A 15,506-nucleotide genomic window follows, 5' to 3' on the forward strand; every position below is an offset into this window, starting at 1 on the left:
CCTTGCTAAATAGGTTGTTGAATCGGGTCAGGTTAGATTCCACGCTATATGGATGCACACGAATTGCCGTAAAATAATGTATGCTTTGACAAATTCGAGATTAAAAATCTTAAATTAATTATTTGCTTTGATAAGTTAATGTAATTAATAATATTAAAAAAATAATTATATTTAAAATTTAATTCAAGCAGCAAAAACGTTAGAAGTTTTAATTTAGAAATTTTTTATATGTACTAAGTATGTTTTTTTTGAAAATAAAAGAGATTTTAAATTCAAGTTTATGACTGTTAATTTTTTAATAAATAAAAAAATATTTTGTAAAAAGATATAAGACGGTTGAATAAAATAGATAAAGATAATTTAAATTGGGACGAAGACAGATAATTAGCACATCACTCGTTGGCCTTCATAGTTCGGAGATGTCGCAGAATTAACCTTTATGTAAATCCATCCATTTAGGTAGCATAGCAGATTAACGACAAAAACAATTGATTTGATTTTTTTTTTTCTTAATTATTAATCAACGGACAAGATGATTTCTGGCTTCATCTGAAGGTCTAGTTCGCCACAGCAACGCTGTCGATTGGAATCGAAAAACTATATTAAATATACAGAAGAGTGGGTCGGAAAACAATAAACTGGAGTAGTAGCCAATAACTTTCCAAAAAAATAAATATTTGTCTACTCATAAAAATCGGGAATCTAAAATGTTGGGTTTCCCTGACTTTTGTCAGCTGTCCAAAACATATAAAAATCCACCCAAATTCTTCCTCTTCCAGCAGAAACGTTTATTCTCTTCCTTCTTTTAAGACTCCTTTCAAACTTTTCTTTCGAACTCGTCAATTATTGTCCTCTCTAATCAAACGTTCTCTCTTTCTTTTCTTTCTTTCTGCGTAATAATAGTAATGGCAAAGAAAAGAGAAGAAAGAGAGATGGTTATGTTCTTGGATGGGATAATAGACTCCATGCCTGTTTTTGCAAAGGAGCTGATTGCTGGTGGTGTTGCTGGTGGCTTTGCAAAGACTGTTGTTGCTCCTCTTGAGCGTGTCAAGATTTTGTTTCAGGTTAGAAATCTTGATTCTTTGTTTAAAGACTGCATTACTTTTTTCACTTTTTCAGTTTTAATTCTTGGTTTTTCATATTCTCAAGATTGATGATGGTTGGTGCTTGTCTTTTTTTTTTTTTCTATTTATGATTAAGTTTCTTTCACAATGGGTTTTATCGTAGGAGAATTGGGTTTTCAATTGACTATGAACTTGCTTTCACTGGACTTGCCAAATTGACGAGTGATGGTCTCCAATTGGGAGTTCTTGGACTTGTCAATTATTTGGAGTTATTTTCTTGATAATTAAGGTGATCCTACCAATAAAAATAGTTAGAAAATGCAACAGTTAAAATACTTTTCAATGGAAAACAATAACTTCTTTTCCCATACTAGAGAAATCCAATTTATTGAAATTGCCCATAATGGTTGATTTCTCCTATTAAGATGCATATATCTAGTTCTCTGCAATCTATGATGAAAGTGGCGATGCAATAATTATATTAGTTAAGATATAAATGATAATGTATTGTAGAAATCTAGGATGTGAATAGCTTTACAATGAAGTTGATTAGATCTTCGTCATGCCCCTGCTAATAAATTGCATTCCTTTTTACTGTTTCAACTGACAATCACTTCAAATTTACTGTCATAGACTGAGGTTGGTGTTACATTTCTATATGTGGTTCTCTGTGGATGGGGCTTGATTCTTTCCTTTTTCTTATATTGATGTGCATTTTTTATGGGTGATAGAACGCTATGGCTGAGATGCATGTCACAAGAAGATAATAACAATGTGGAGTCTAAAGTGATTCTATGGCTAATTTCATTTTTCTCATTGTTTTCTTTTCCTTCCAACTTTGATGCTATGATAAAGCTATCTATTTGAAGGCTGCATAGGGAAATTTTTTATTTTTTATTTTTTAGAAAAAGCTCATTTATTTTTCTTTTTCAGACCAGAAGAGATGAATTCAAGGCTATAGGTCTACTTGGATCCATTAGAAAAATTGCAAAGACAGAAGGCATTATGGGTTTCTATAGGTGGATCACAAAGTCATTGCCTTTTTTGTTCGTATATGTGTTTCCCCTCCTTTTTATTTTGTTTTTTTTTATTTTGTTTTTCTCATTTATGTTGTGGGTTATCTACAGAGGCAATGGAGCCAGTGTTGCTCGAATTGTTCCCTATGCAGCCTTGCATTATATGACTTATGAGCAATATCGTAGATGGATCATTCTTAGTTATCCTGATATTGGGAGGGGTCCTGTACTTGATTTAGTGGCAGGATCATTTGCTGGAGGAACGGCTGTGCTTTTTACTTACCCTCTTGATTTAGTTCGAACTAAATTGGCTTACCAGGTAAATAATTAAAGGCTCTCTCTCACAACCACACATATAGGTTCAAAAATTTTATTGAGTTGATGATATTGGAGGTCCCTTGCAATGTGCCAAAGTCTTTGGAGCAGGAGTGCTGAGGTTGGGCAGCAATACCATCTACTTGGCTTGGCTAGTCCAAGTAGACTCTAGTTGCTAATAGGATGTCTTTCTCCTCTCATCCTCTCCTTTGCCTCCCGAAGCACAAGACTTGCGTCGATTTTTACATTTCCTGGAGTTCACATAGAATGAATTTTATTTGATAGTGCAGGTTGTCAATTCTTCAAAAATGAGTATGCCTGCAGTTGTTAATACTGAACAGGCTTATAGAGGAATCTCTGATTGTTTCTCAAAGACCTTCAAAGAATCTGGATTTAGAGGTCTCTATCGTGGTGTGGGTATGTGTTGCAATGAATTGAGTTTTGTTGTTATTGTGTGTTTTCACTGCTCTGCATTCTTTTGGGTTTTTAATTATTAATGTTTAGAAACCATTGCCAGCTCCATCGCTTTATGGAATCTTCCCTTATGCTGGTTTGAAGTTTTACTTCTATGAGGAGATGAAACGCCATGTTCCTGAGGAGCACAAAAAAGATATTATGGTCAAACTGGTATGCGGATCGGTTGCTGGTCTGTTAGGTCAGACCTTCACATACCCTCTCGATGTTGTGAGAAGGCAAATGCAGGTAACTATTTCTAGATACACCACACATGAATTTGGAATATAATTATGAAGCTGGGAAAATTCATTATAGCATCTTAACAGGTCCAAAGGCTTGCAGCTTCCAGTTCTCCAGAGCTGAGAGGAACATTTGAAACCCTTGTTATGATCGCTCAAAAGCAAGGGTGGAAGCAATTATTTTCAGGGCTAAGCATCAACTACTTGAAGGTATCAAACCCCACCTTTGTTTTTCTTTTCTTTTCTTTTCTTTATTATTATTATTATTATTATTATTATTATTACTTCCTCTACCATGTTTCGACTAACCGAAGCATCTGGTTTGTCAGGTTGTACCATCTGTGGCAATTGGTTTTACAGTTTATGACCTGATGAAATCATGCCTGAGAGTTCCATCTCGAGATGTGGTAGAAGTAGTGACAGATAAAAGAAATAGTCAACCGTCCCTTCACTCTTGAGATATGTAATTACCTATTCTTGACCCCATTAAATATTCATGCAAAAAGTAATTAGGTTTCTCATTCAATTCTTTCAAGCTGTACAACGCTACCTGCAGAGGTTATCCCCACTCCACCTTGGTAACTATGTACAAAATCTAGCTTCACAGACGATATGGAAGAAAACTTTATTGATTTACCGGAATTAGTTTCTCCATAAGTATGCGATTTTGTTTCATTTAAGAACAAGCCCACATACGTTTTATATATACGGAAGTTTTAACATCAACAATGGATTCTGCATTAAGATATTATGTAGTGATGCATGCCTTTCACAATCTCTAGTTTGCGCATGACAGATTGGATCTTGTCCATTTTGAACTGAAATTAAGCAATATCATTGTCAAGCACATTGCGGGCATCTTATAACAGAAAATCCCCCTGTTAAACAGTGTCATAATAGTCACAGATGGTCTGGTTGCTACTTCTTATCTCTTCTATGTATTTAACAATCTTGTCAGTTCCACTACAAGCACAATGTACAGCTCAAAAGTATTCTCATTTTTACAAGTTCATGATAGTATGTGTTTGCCTTTAGTGAACTGCATTTGGGGTGCTTAAAGGTAAATAAAATAACAGCAGTACAGCATCAAAGTGTAATGATTTTCACCAGTAATCCCCACAAGAGCATTTGCCATCCTTAAAGTGATGGAATCGCTTGTTGTCCCTGACAATAAGCTCCCTCCCAACAATCTTTGACATGATCTTTATTGCATTGTGACAATCACCACAAATACGGAGATTCTTCATGATTCTAAGAGTTTGCCTTGCAGGAGTACTGATCAAACCATAAGCAATTGCCAAGCGCTCGCTGTGATACATTAATGCCTGCTCTTTTGCCTCCTCATCAATATCGTGAAGCACATATCTCGTGTCCGGAACATAACCTGCTTCCCTCAGCTGCCCATTTAGGCCTTTCAACTTCTCATATCCCTCTTCCCTGTAAGGTTCTGTGCACCGATACTCGCCCAAACTATTCTTCCCCTCCAGCATATTAATGACAGACTGCTTCTTCCTTGGAGGCAATGCTATCTTGTTGGCATTGGCTTCAGAAGGATCAAGAGCAACCAATAGCTGCTGAACATGATCTTCAAGTTCAATGTCACCATGAATTTGTGCAAAACTTCTAAGAGCCATCCAAACTTCCATAGTAGGCTCAAACGGCATTCTCTCAATGAACTCCTTAGCTTCACACAAATGACCAGCTTTTCCAAGAATATCAATAACCCCAAGATAATGGTCAATCCTAGGACTCATACCATATTCATTCCTTAATGCTTCAAAGAATAATAAACCTTCTTTTATAGCTCCCGCACTAGAACATGCTGCAAAGACGACCGAGAAAGTATTTTCATCGGGCCGTAATCCAGATTCCTTCATCTCCTCAAACAACAACAATCCATCATCTCCTTGCCCATTCGCTGCATACCCGCTTATCAACAAATGCCAAGAACGCATATTTCTCTCGCGCATTTTATCAAACACCCTGCGCGCATCTCTCACACTCCCACAATTTCCATACATTTCGATCAATTTATTATTCATTTCAATATCATCAGCAAAAGTTGACCGTCTCAAGAATTCATGTACCCTTTTACCCATATCAAGCAACTTCAGACTCCCACAGCAATCCAATAAAGCACCAAAGACGCTACAATCCGCAGAAGCACCCTGACCCATACACTCTAATGCTTCCTCAACTTTACCTTCATCGCATAAACTCATCAAATCAACATTGTGAAGGACAACTGTGGAGTGTCCACGTAAGGGATCATTGTTTTGATTAAAGTTTTGAACTTTGAATTCAGTTGGAGGGTTTTGGTGTATCTTTCTACGATAAACCTTGGTACGGGAGTTCTTTTGCGACTTGGAGGCTGTGTAGGAGGAGCAAAAGGTTTTGAATTTACTTGGATTTAGCGAAGGTGTATGTGTGTTGAGACCCTGAGAGAGGTGAGGAGATAATATCATTGGGTTTCCAGTGCGTTGAAGAGAAAGCATGGATGCCATTGATATGCCAGCTCTCCCTCTTTCTTACAATAAAGCAACAAGCAAGTGAGGTCTGAGCATCGATTAATATCTTTAAATTTTGGACTATTCGGTACTAGTGAATGTGATTGTGCAGCAACTAAACGGTGACGTATATGTAAAATATAATACTTTGACACGTGTCCCAATGCTTAACTGATATAACTGTAACTAAACCAACTAATTTGTCTCGCCTATTTTCTCATTTTTGGTATTGTGCTTGTAAAAATAAAGACTTCTTGATTGTTTGAGCATGTTGAACGTTATGCAATCACTATCTCTTGAATGGCACGAGAATTGACCACAAGAATTACTGATAACAAAATGGCTACAGAATCCTGCACTGGAAATCATATTCAAATGTTGACTTCCTTTCTGATAGCTTTACTCGAACAATTGGGGTTGCAGTTCAAGCAACTCTCAAGAAAAGTAAAAAATAAGAAATAAATAAAATTTTGCTTATGCAAGTTAATCTACTAGTCTCCAAACGCAGCTGTAACAACATTATTCTACGGACAGAATTGATGATCAATGACTGATCTAACATACTTTCATTATTGAGCTCATCTGGAGCCAATTAAACTTGTCAAGTTCACTTGTGGAGAAGCTCAGCCTAGCATGTACAACCCTATTGGGTTTGTTCTGATGTCCAAAATTTATTATTGGAGTGCATCACCACCCTAAGCAATTCCAACATACCCTGGACTGCCCATTCCAAAATTATTTTCTGAGAAACCCAACTTTGTGGCCATTCATGCAATAAGATTTTGAAACAGAAACTTATTGCATCACTTTCCATTACAAAATGGACCTGTCAATCCATTTCATAAGCAAATCTTCCACCCTGGAAATAGAAAATGACTGCTAAACATTTTTCAACTGCAAGGGCAAATGTTCCATTTCTGTGGATTGATGAATGCTACTATAAATCTGCAGGTATTGCTCAAAAATTCAATCCTATATTCTTGTCAGAACATCTCTAGTTGTAAAGCAAGATAAACGATTCCATTCAAACTGATAATACCTACAAAGGTCAGATGGTCAATAACTTCCACAACAACAAATTAGGGACGTCAGAAACACAAAGGATACATATTATAATTTGGTCTATATTTCAGAATAAAGAATGTACATACTCATGATGACTGATAGCAGAATCACACAACTATCACTTACCATAACAAAACCATCTCAAAGCAGAATCAGACCATCAGAGAACTTTGTAAATAATTTTATACATTCACCATCATCGCCAGCTCTTTGCTCAGCAGAAAGGAATACAACGATGTACTAAGTAAATTCAATTTGAAAGGAGAATAGAAAAACTACTTGCAATGCAAACAAAGGAAGAAAACTACCAATTTAAAATGCGGATGGGATATCTGATGCATATTGGTTTTCAGTTCTCAGAGAGAAGCACTTCAGAAAATGTTCATTATAAGAAATCCAACATTTAAACGAATATTCAGGCATCACATGAATTGAAGCAATATCAGACTCTTTGCCAGAAAGGAAAAGGAATTAAATTCCTCCTTTTAACTCAAAATACAGTTTATTGCTTAATGAGATTAGTTTCTGATGAGTTTTATTGCTCAATACAAACAGTAACTATATAAAATGTTAGCTTAACATTTCTCGTGCTGACCCAAATCTATCTAAGCCAACCAAGCACCGCATAATTTGGTAATACACAGCATAGTATAAAGTTATAACCCATATGTAGCACAATATAAGCCCAGCAGCGTATCAAATGATATAATCTGACCACTCTGAGATAAAAGAAGTATGGTCCATGGATTCTCCAGGACATTCCTCATGCTTTGCAGGTGTTTCCTTTCCACCCACCAACCTTGCAGGGTTTCCCACTGCTGTAGTTCGAGGGGGAACATCAATCAGCACCACTGAGCCAGCCCCAACCTTTGCTCCTTCCCCAATCTTAACATTTCCTAAAATTGTCGCGCCTGCTCCAATCAACACTCCGTCTCCAATTTTGGGATGTCGATCACCGCATGCTTTCCCTGTTCCTCCAAGTGTAACATGGTGCAAAATTGACACATTATTCCCAACCACTGCTGTTTCACCAATGACAACACCAGTTGCATGATCAAACAATACCCCCTTCCCAATCTTTGCTGCTGGATGTATATCAACAGCAAAAACATCAGATATTCGAGAGTGTAAAGCCAGTGCCAATGGCCTGCGTGCCTCGGTCCACAACTTGTGAGCAACTCGATGAGCCTACTTTAAAGCCATGAAAGAGAGAATCCAAACAAAAAACAGTAAATGTTAACTTGATCTTTGTAATCCTAACCGTAAATAATTTCTATCAACAAAAGGTCGATATTTCATGTATTATATAGTAACATAAAAGAACCTGCCCTCCGTGTTTGGAATGATTCTTGAGTTAGAATTCGCTTAAATTAAATTTTATTAAGAAAATTGAAATTTAAGTGGCATATTGGCATTGTTTGCAACAAATCACATGAAATTAATTCTTTCAAAATCATATCAGTTCTGGCGTGTTTTCATCTTTAAAAATGGAGTTTTCTTAATGAGCTTTTGAAACATGGGAATTGACAAAATTAAATTACCACGAAAATAATTTTATCAATTAGCAAATTAAAAAAAAAAAAAAAAAAGCAGCTCCAGTGAATTTTTGCAATTTCTTGACGTTGCAAACAGAGCATAGATTAATGATTCAGATGTTCATTCATAAAAAACTTGAATTACACACCTGGCAAGCCAAGAACCCTTTATAATTAAGAAGGCAATGAGAGAACGAAACGCAAGCAGGGTCGCGAACACGAGCAGCCCTAAGATCAGCGACAGCAGCAGCACGAAGAGAAGAATCGGAAGAGAAAGTATTGAGAAAAAGATCATATAAAAGAGTAGATAGAAGCGTAGATGAGCAAAGCTTGTTCCCTAAATGGAAAGAGAGAGACCGCTCAAGGGAAGAGTGAGACAGAATCGTTGAATAGAGGTAGCTAGCTAATGCTGGCTCTGACTCCGCGTCTCGCCGAGCCTCCGCTTTAATCTGCGCCCACACCCATCCCTCGTCTTCGTGGGTTGTGATTGAGTCATTTGTTGCCTGTGGAGTTGGCGGAGGAGAATAGCGTAGCTCGCCGGCCGGCATCGGTTTTTGTAAATTTTCTTTTTTCAGTTTTATAATTTGATGAGATCAAAGAGAAGTTGGGTCTGTCGATAATTTGGATTACTATTTTGTTCAGTTTTATTGTCTGCGAAGCACGAGAGGATGAGTTTTTTCTGCTGATTGAGTGGGCTTAAGTTGCAATTTGCCCCTTGAACTTTCTCCCGACGTCCAAGACTTTCTAAAATTGTTGTTTTTCTTTTCCTTTTGTATTAGATTGATAGATCTATTGTTGTTATACAATTTAATAAATATATTTATTTTTCAAAAAAATTGAATTTAGAAATAATATAGTGGGTATTTATATATATATATAATAGTTTTCTAAAGAAATATCTCTTTGCAAGTATGTGAATATTAAAAAAATAATAATAAAAAAGTCGAAAAGAAATAAGTAATTAAAAAAAAGAAAATAAAAGAATAGTTTTGCAATAGAAATTTTTGTTCTTTTAATATATGTCACTTACTCTATAGAACATCCGGAATCTAATTTTTGGGGAAATTAGAATGAATTAGTCAAATTGGCAGATATTATCTGATTTTTGGAGAAATTATAATGAATGTGTCAAATTGTAAGATATTTCAGATAATAGAGGAAAAATTTAATTTTGGGGCGATTCAGGCCTTGCAAAAAAAATTCAGGGGGAAAAATTGACACTTAAGCCAGAATGGAGTGAGGACACGTGCAGCTTTATCCTCTAGTTAAGAAGAGAGGATACTGGTTGACCAATGACCACACGACATTCCTAGATAGTGATTTTATGTTTTATTTATTTTCCTAGCTAAGGCATTTAAATATTAATTAACTTTTAAGTATTGATCCTGATCAGGGAAATAAAATCCATAATCAACTCATTAGTGTGATCTTTAAGTATTTATTTATTTCCTGCACAAAACATTAACTCTTGGCATTAGTGGGCTAACTTTTTTAAAAACATGTTTTGGGCAGTATTAGCATTACTAAGAGTTGTCCATAACTACATCAAACAACAGAGACATGCATAAGAAGGGAAAGGAAAATATATTCAACAAAGCCAGTCCTGCAATTCTTGCACAATATAACTTAGTGATATATAATCATATGCGCCCCTAGTTTCTTAGGGAACGCCAGCTACACACAATTTTTAAAAGGTTAGCAGGCTTTTCCATTACAACAATCAATGATCAATCTACTCTAATTTTCCTGATGTTAACGGTCAATATCAGCCTCAGGAGGATGTGGAGACTCTCATTCCCTTGTGCTGCTCGCATCTCTTTCTTCCTTGAACTGGAGCTCTCATGCAGACTGAGCCACTTTGTAAGGCAACTCCACATGTTAGTGAGTCAAAACCTGACAAGGACCTACTGGTTTTAGAGTTACTTTGAACCCTCTTGCCTTTGTGCTGCCAACATCGCTTATTTCCTCCAACGGGTTGCCTGCTGCAGACTGAACCATTCCCCAAAGTTGCTCCACAAACAGTGGATAAATGTTCATCAACTGAACTTTCATTAGAAGTTGATGTATTATGGATTGTGCAAGGGCCCAAACTAGTAAATACCGAACTGATGGAAGGGATATGGCATTTTTCTTCTGCTATTGGCTTAGAGGCACAGCTGTTAATCCTCATCCCTTTATGTTCTTCACATCTTTTCCTTCCTGGCACTACTTCCATTCTGCAGAAATTTCCATCACCTAAATTGACTCCACATGTAGCATTCTTGCCCTGGTCATCATTAGAGCTGGAATCCAGATGCAGATCAGGTGCATAATGTGAGTTTCCTTCTGCAATGGGCTTTGGATTACAAGCATAATTTCTCATTCCTTTATGTACTTCGCACCTCTTTTTCCCAGGAACTGGTGGCTTTTTACAAATTATAGCATCACTCATGATGATTCCACATATTGGAATGAAGTCCTGATCATCAGTGCCATATTTGTCTGAAACTAATCTAGGCAGTGATCTGCTGAATTTGAAAATACCATGGAGGAAACTCTTGCCTTCCTCATCAGGAGGAAAATTAAATTTTTCTGGTGAAAGTGGCTTGCTTGATTCAATTTTAACACCCACTCGACTCGGACGTATAAACAGAAGCCTTTTGGAAATACTTGAAAAACTGTTAGTACTTGAAGCAATTTTACTCAGTTTTTGAAGGATATCATTGGGACGACGTGCACCATTACTGCCTCTATTCCACGCATAGTCAAAAGTGTCGAGCAACTGAGCTTCTGTTTCCTCAGCCTTCCTCTTATCTTTCATCTATTTACATTCAGGGAAGGCAATGAGAGGGATACACTAGAATTCCAAAAATTATATGCCAGAAACCATCCCTGGTTTCACTTGCTGCAGGCACAATTGCAACCAATCTAAAATAATGTATGACGACTGTATATTTAAGCATGTATCATCACTTGCAAACACGCATACAGATCACCATTTTCTAAACCAACCTTTGCACAATGAGATAGCAGAACTTCACAAGTCCTAGACAAATGGGTATTACTTCCTGAAAACATCTGTATTCTTATGATTGCTATAAATATCTATCATTATAAGACCTTCATGGTTACTTGATTGAAAATAATAAGATTATGGTACTACTTTCATATGTGATTCTTGAAACATGGTTACAAAAGGGTCAAACTTACTAACATGACTTGTCAGAAAGTCCATTTCAGAAGCTAGATTCATTTATGATTATGCACAAATTCACTCGCATATAACTAACCAAGCAAAGCAATATAATTATATATGTAGGAAATACTTACAGGAGCCCATCTAAACGCAATGGAGTGACCTCTTAAGAATATCTCCTCAAACAAACCAGGTCCTTTTTGAGGAGACTCAATTTTAGAGTCATTCCAGTGACTAGTGGCATAGCTAGCGCCCAAATGAGAACCTGAACGACCATAATGCTGGAGCCTGCTCCTGACGTTGTCAGCTTGTCCAAGATAAACCACCGCTATGTCATCTGGGTCAATCTTGCCAACTTCACGCCCTAACCCAGATCGAGAAACTGCTATACCAAGCTCATATAAACCAGGATATGATCTCGTAGGAAGATTGTGAACCCTGTATCTTGTTGCTCCTTCTTTCCCTTGAGAATAATCTTCCCAATCACAAGGCCCAACTAGAATCTGAAAATAGAAGCATGGTTTTATTAATTATAGAAACTGAACTTTGAGCTATTTATACATGAAAGACTCAAAATTTGTGAAGATAAGCATGCATCTGTTACAAGATCTCATGTTTGCTCAAAAAAGATCAAAACTTCGATTGAGCCCAGAAGCTAACCTGCCATTTGGAGAAGTGAGTATCGTGTTTCGTACGCTTGTAGTCTTCTCTCTTCAATCTTGATGCAGCGGCAGGAACACTAGAGTTCTCGCTCGCTGCCATTTCTGGCTGCTAGCAGTATTTCATTTCTGATAATGACCGTTAATCAGGTGGTTTTTTAAAAGTGCGTGGTGTTGGAAGGTTAGATTAGATTTGTTCTGTTCATTTATTTATTTAAATTTTGAAATTGGATGAACTTAGAACGGGCCAGGTTTGGGTTTATTGGGCTTTATGGGCCTCATCTTCTTGCCAAATTTTTGCTTTCGATTATTTGAAAGAGCAACAGAACTGGGCTTTGTGGTTGTGCCAGATCATTTCTAAACCTACTTGGACCTAAAAGTTATGCGCCCGCCTAAACTAAAATATTTACTATAAAAAGAATAAATTTCTACTGGCGTGAGGTTTAATTAAAATGACAAAAACGTTTTATTTTTAACAATTTAAATCTAAATTATATATTTTTTGCATTAAGTATCCTATCACTTTTAGGATGAATAAAAGAAAACATATTATGCAGCTAGCGGCTTATTGATTTTTCAAGTATTAAAAAAGCTCTAATTAATATTAATGTTAAAGAACAGTAAAGAAACAAAAGACTTAAGTTTAAAAGTTTTAGCCTAAATACGGATTCATGCTCGTGAATTTGTATCAATTAATCGTCTAATCGTGCATTGTACGGCCGTTATTATTATTTTAATTATAAATTAAATTTATAGATACTATTCAATCAATTGTCTAAATATTTAATATTAATTTATAATAATTTTAAAAATAATAGCAAGTTAACTATTTTTAGATATTTTTAATTTTTTAAAATTATTTATATTATTAAATATTATTTTTAAAATATTTATTTATTAACTTAATATTATATAAGTTAATACTATCAGTGTAATTGATATTACTATTTCTTTAAAAGTTAGAAATTATTATTTAATTAAAATTAATCTATTAATGAATATAATATTTAAAAATATTATTTTTTATAATTAGGATCATTATTTGATTAGAAAATTAGTTTGTTAGTTATTATAATATTAAAATATAATTAATATACTATTTCTTAGAGTAATTATTATATAATTAGAAAAGTAATCATTATCTAATTAGAAAATTAATTTATTAATAATATGTTATTTATTAGAATTAAAATGAGTGTTTAAATAGGAATGTAACTTATTAATCAATAAATTAATAAAAGGCTATAAAATTACATGTAAATTTGAATTCTATATGTAAAATATAGTAAATAAGTCAAAATAAAAATCATACATGCCAAAAATTAGTTACACGTATAAAAAAGATTAGATTTTAAAAGTTATTATATATATATATTATTTTTTTAATATTTAAATATCTATAATATTGAAATTTAACTTAATATATATTTAAATTTTATTTTTAAAAAATATTTAAACGCTTGCATGAAGTACATGTAAATATATTGAATGCAAATTATATAGAAAAATAAAATATTTATAAAAAATAAATTTAAATATATAAATTAAAAATTAAAATATTGAAGTGATTAAATAATTAAAATTTATTAAAAATTAGCTAAAATTTTGTAATTTTAAAGGTAAAAAGTACTAAATAGGACACTCATGAATACAAATGAACAATTATTTACTGAAAAAGATAAAAACTGTATATAATGAACGTGCTGACAATCCGCATGCCACATTCAATAATTTCTGTGCAGCAAAAGGCAAAAGTGTCCAGCTCTCTTTATCGTTAAATCAGAAAGAAAAAAGAAAAGGGATATATGAAATGACATCAGACCTGTAGAGAGAAGGGTCTGCTCGGCGTTGAATTTGATAGCATCCTTCGCCTTATTAATTTACCTTTTGAAATAAGATTGTAATTAGGCCTTGGAAAAAGTCATTGACTAGCAATTAAAATCGAAAGGGCGGCGGCTTCTACTTGTAAATGAGTGTGAGTACGAATGATGCCTGCTGTAGCGTTAGTAGGCATTAGGAGTGATGACTTCTTAGATGCACCTAACCTAACAAATCTAGAAAAGAAAATTAGAAATTTAATAAAGAAAGAAAGAAGACATGTGCATGATAACGACCCAATGTATTGTCTAGGAAGTGTGGATGAATATTATATTAGCAATAAACAAGGAGTTGGTGGTCCACATTGGTCAACAATTTCGAGCAAGTCGCTCGCTGTTCATGAGCAATAAGTAGCTCAAAATCAACGAATTAATTAATGCGCAATGATGCTTACAATTACCCTAACCACATGCGTACGGTCTATAGTAAAACATTTAGCATCTAAATTCACCCAACGTCATTTATAATCAAACTAAGTCGAGAATGTTAATTGAAATTCATGATATATGTCTATGCTTTTGAGTTGTTTAAAATTCTTGAATGTAATAGATGATTTTGGGTCCTATTCAATTCACCAGCATGTTTTTCTCTGTTAAAGATTAAATATTACCAAAACTGTTTGTTTCAGTTACAGAGGACAATGTCAAAATTCAACGATGTAGTTCAGTTTTGACTTGTTACCCAGCGGATGTTTGTAACTGGTAAAAAAAGAAAAAGAGAAAAATCTATTTATTTCGGCTTGCTGCCAAAATAGAATCTTGGTAAGAGAGCTTTGAGAAAGAAGGGAGCATCTCCAATATTATTATTATTTTCGTATAAGAAACATGTCATTTTGGAATGGAACCTAGTTCTCTTGCTTTTACTTTTGCGGTGCGTCGTCAAAGTTAACTTTATAAAAAACAAAGATGAAAAGAAAAACAGAAACTTTCATATCCATAATTGGACCTTTTCTTTTAAAAGAAAAAGCCAGCAAGACCGAATTCTTTTAGATCCAGAAAGTATGGAAGGTGGTGATAAATTCTTGGATACCATGTAGAAATTTGGATTGTGATGAAAATTGATTAATGATGAAATTTACAGTATGAAGCAATTTTATTATATATACATTTATATCTTGCAACGATTTCTAAGCCATCAAAACATCTGCTTATGGTCTATAAAATGCTAATTTCTCATTTAGAAAATATTTTTTTTTTCAAAGCTTGTAATGACATGTCTGTACAGCTTTCCGCCGTATAGGCCCGACACCTTCCCTTTTTTTCATTTTGCTTGATGTATACTTTATAACATATGATCTTTCAACTTATTGTCTAACCTCTATGTATATTGTATTGTATGTTACATACGGTGTATCAATTATTGCAACCTTTAAATTTGCTGATGCAATTAGTTACATAGAGTTTCCAACAAATATTATATATGTATATTCAAACTCAAATTTGATAATATGATTGAATTAGCAATATTTAATGATATAAATATAAAAAGAAATATGATTTGCATAAAGTAATACAAGCAACATCTCAAGTGGGATTGATTGAACTGGAACTTTATATATATATATTAAAACGTCAGCATAAACTGGCTAATTAATCCT

The 15,506-nt window shown here is 34.5% G+C and overlaps 4 protein-coding genes across 4 annotated transcripts; 1 reads left to right on the plus strand and 3 right to left on the minus strand.

Moving 5' to 3' along the window:
- The first annotated feature begins 633 nt into the window (after positions 1–633).
- Positions 634–3,816, plus strand: LOC8265081 (mitochondrial carrier protein CoAc2). The gene is made up of 7 exons (XM_002514106.4): positions 634–1,064; positions 1,998–2,083; positions 2,192–2,399; positions 2,686–2,812; positions 2,913–3,097; positions 3,178–3,300; positions 3,420–3,816. The coding sequence occupies exons 1-7, from the start codon at positions 906–908 to the stop codon at positions 3,546–3,548; spliced, it is 1,017 nt and encodes a 338-aa protein (XP_002514152.1). The 5' UTR covers positions 634–905; the 3' UTR covers positions 3,549–3,816.
- A 186-nt stretch (positions 3,817–4,002) lies between these two features.
- LOC8265080 (pentatricopeptide repeat-containing protein At2g15690, mitochondrial) lies at positions 4,003–5,700 on the minus strand. The gene has a single exon (XM_015716223.3). It carries the CDS (start codon positions 5,592–5,594, stop codon positions 4,194–4,196), a length of 1,401 nt encoding a protein of 466 aa, XP_015571709.1. The 5' UTR covers positions 5,595–5,700; the 3' UTR covers positions 4,003–4,193.
- A 1,412-nt stretch (positions 5,701–7,112) lies between these two features.
- LOC8265079 (serine acetyltransferase 5) lies at positions 7,113–8,855 on the minus strand. The gene is made up of 2 exons (XM_002514104.4): positions 8,347–8,855; positions 7,113–7,850 (listed from the first exon to the last, which is right to left on the minus strand). The coding sequence occupies exons 1-2, from the start codon at positions 8,743–8,745 to the stop codon at positions 7,359–7,361; spliced, it is 891 nt and encodes a 296-aa protein (XP_002514150.1). The 5' UTR covers positions 8,746–8,855; the 3' UTR covers positions 7,113–7,358.
- A 903-nt stretch (positions 8,856–9,758) lies between these two features.
- On the minus strand, positions 9,759–12,234 carry LOC8265078 (protein EFFECTOR OF TRANSCRIPTION 2). The gene is made up of 3 exons (XM_002514103.4): positions 12,033–12,234; positions 11,507–11,875; positions 9,759–10,997 (listed from the first exon to the last, which is right to left on the minus strand). Exons 1-3 carry the CDS (start codon positions 12,132–12,134, stop codon positions 9,969–9,971), a joined length of 1,500 nt encoding a protein of 499 aa, XP_002514149.1. The 5' UTR covers positions 12,135–12,234; the 3' UTR covers positions 9,759–9,968.
- Positions 12,235–15,506: the final 3,272 nt, after the last annotated feature.

This window comes from Ricinus communis, chromosome 3, assembly GCF_019578655.1.
Source record: "Ricinus communis isolate WT05 ecotype wild-type chromosome 3, ASM1957865v1, whole genome shotgun sequence".
Taxonomy (NCBI): Eukaryota; Viridiplantae; Streptophyta; class Magnoliopsida; order Malpighiales; family Euphorbiaceae; genus Ricinus; species Ricinus communis.

Coding starts and splice junctions, on each gene's coding strand:
- LOC8265081 (XM_002514106.4), top strand. CDS start 906: ATGGCAAAGAAAAGAGAAGAAAGAGAGATGGTTATGTTCTTGGATGGG. Junction 2,400..2,685: donor GAACTAAATTGGCTTACCAG/GTAAATAATTAA, acceptor TTGATAGTGCAG/GTTGTCAATTCTTCAAAAAT. Junction 3,098..3,177: donor TTGTGAGAAGGCAAATGCAG/GTAACTATTTCT, acceptor GCATCTTAACAG/GTCCAAAGGCTTGCAGCTTC.
- LOC8265080 (XM_015716223.3), bottom strand. CDS start 5,594: ATGGCATCCATGCTTTCTCTTCAACGCACTGGAAACCCAATGATATTA.
- LOC8265079 (XM_002514104.4), bottom strand. CDS start 8,745: ATGCCGGCCGGCGAGCTACGCTATTCTCCTCCGCCAACTCCACAGGCA. Junction 7,851..8,346: donor AAGGGTTCTTGGCTTGCCAG/GTGTGTAATTCA, acceptor GCTTTAAAGTAG/GCTCATCGAGTTGCTCACAA.
- LOC8265078 (XM_002514103.4), bottom strand. CDS start 12,134: ATGGCAGCGAGCGAGAACTCTAGTGTTCCTGCCGCTGCATCAAGATTG. Junction 11,876..12,032: donor CTCACTTCTCCAAATGGCAG/GTTAGCTTCTGG, acceptor TTCTATTTTCAG/ATTCTAGTTGGGCCTTGTGA. Junction 10,998..11,506: donor TTGCGTTTAGATGGGCTCCT/GTAAGTATTTCC, acceptor GAATGTAAATAG/ATGAAAGATAAGAGGAAGGC.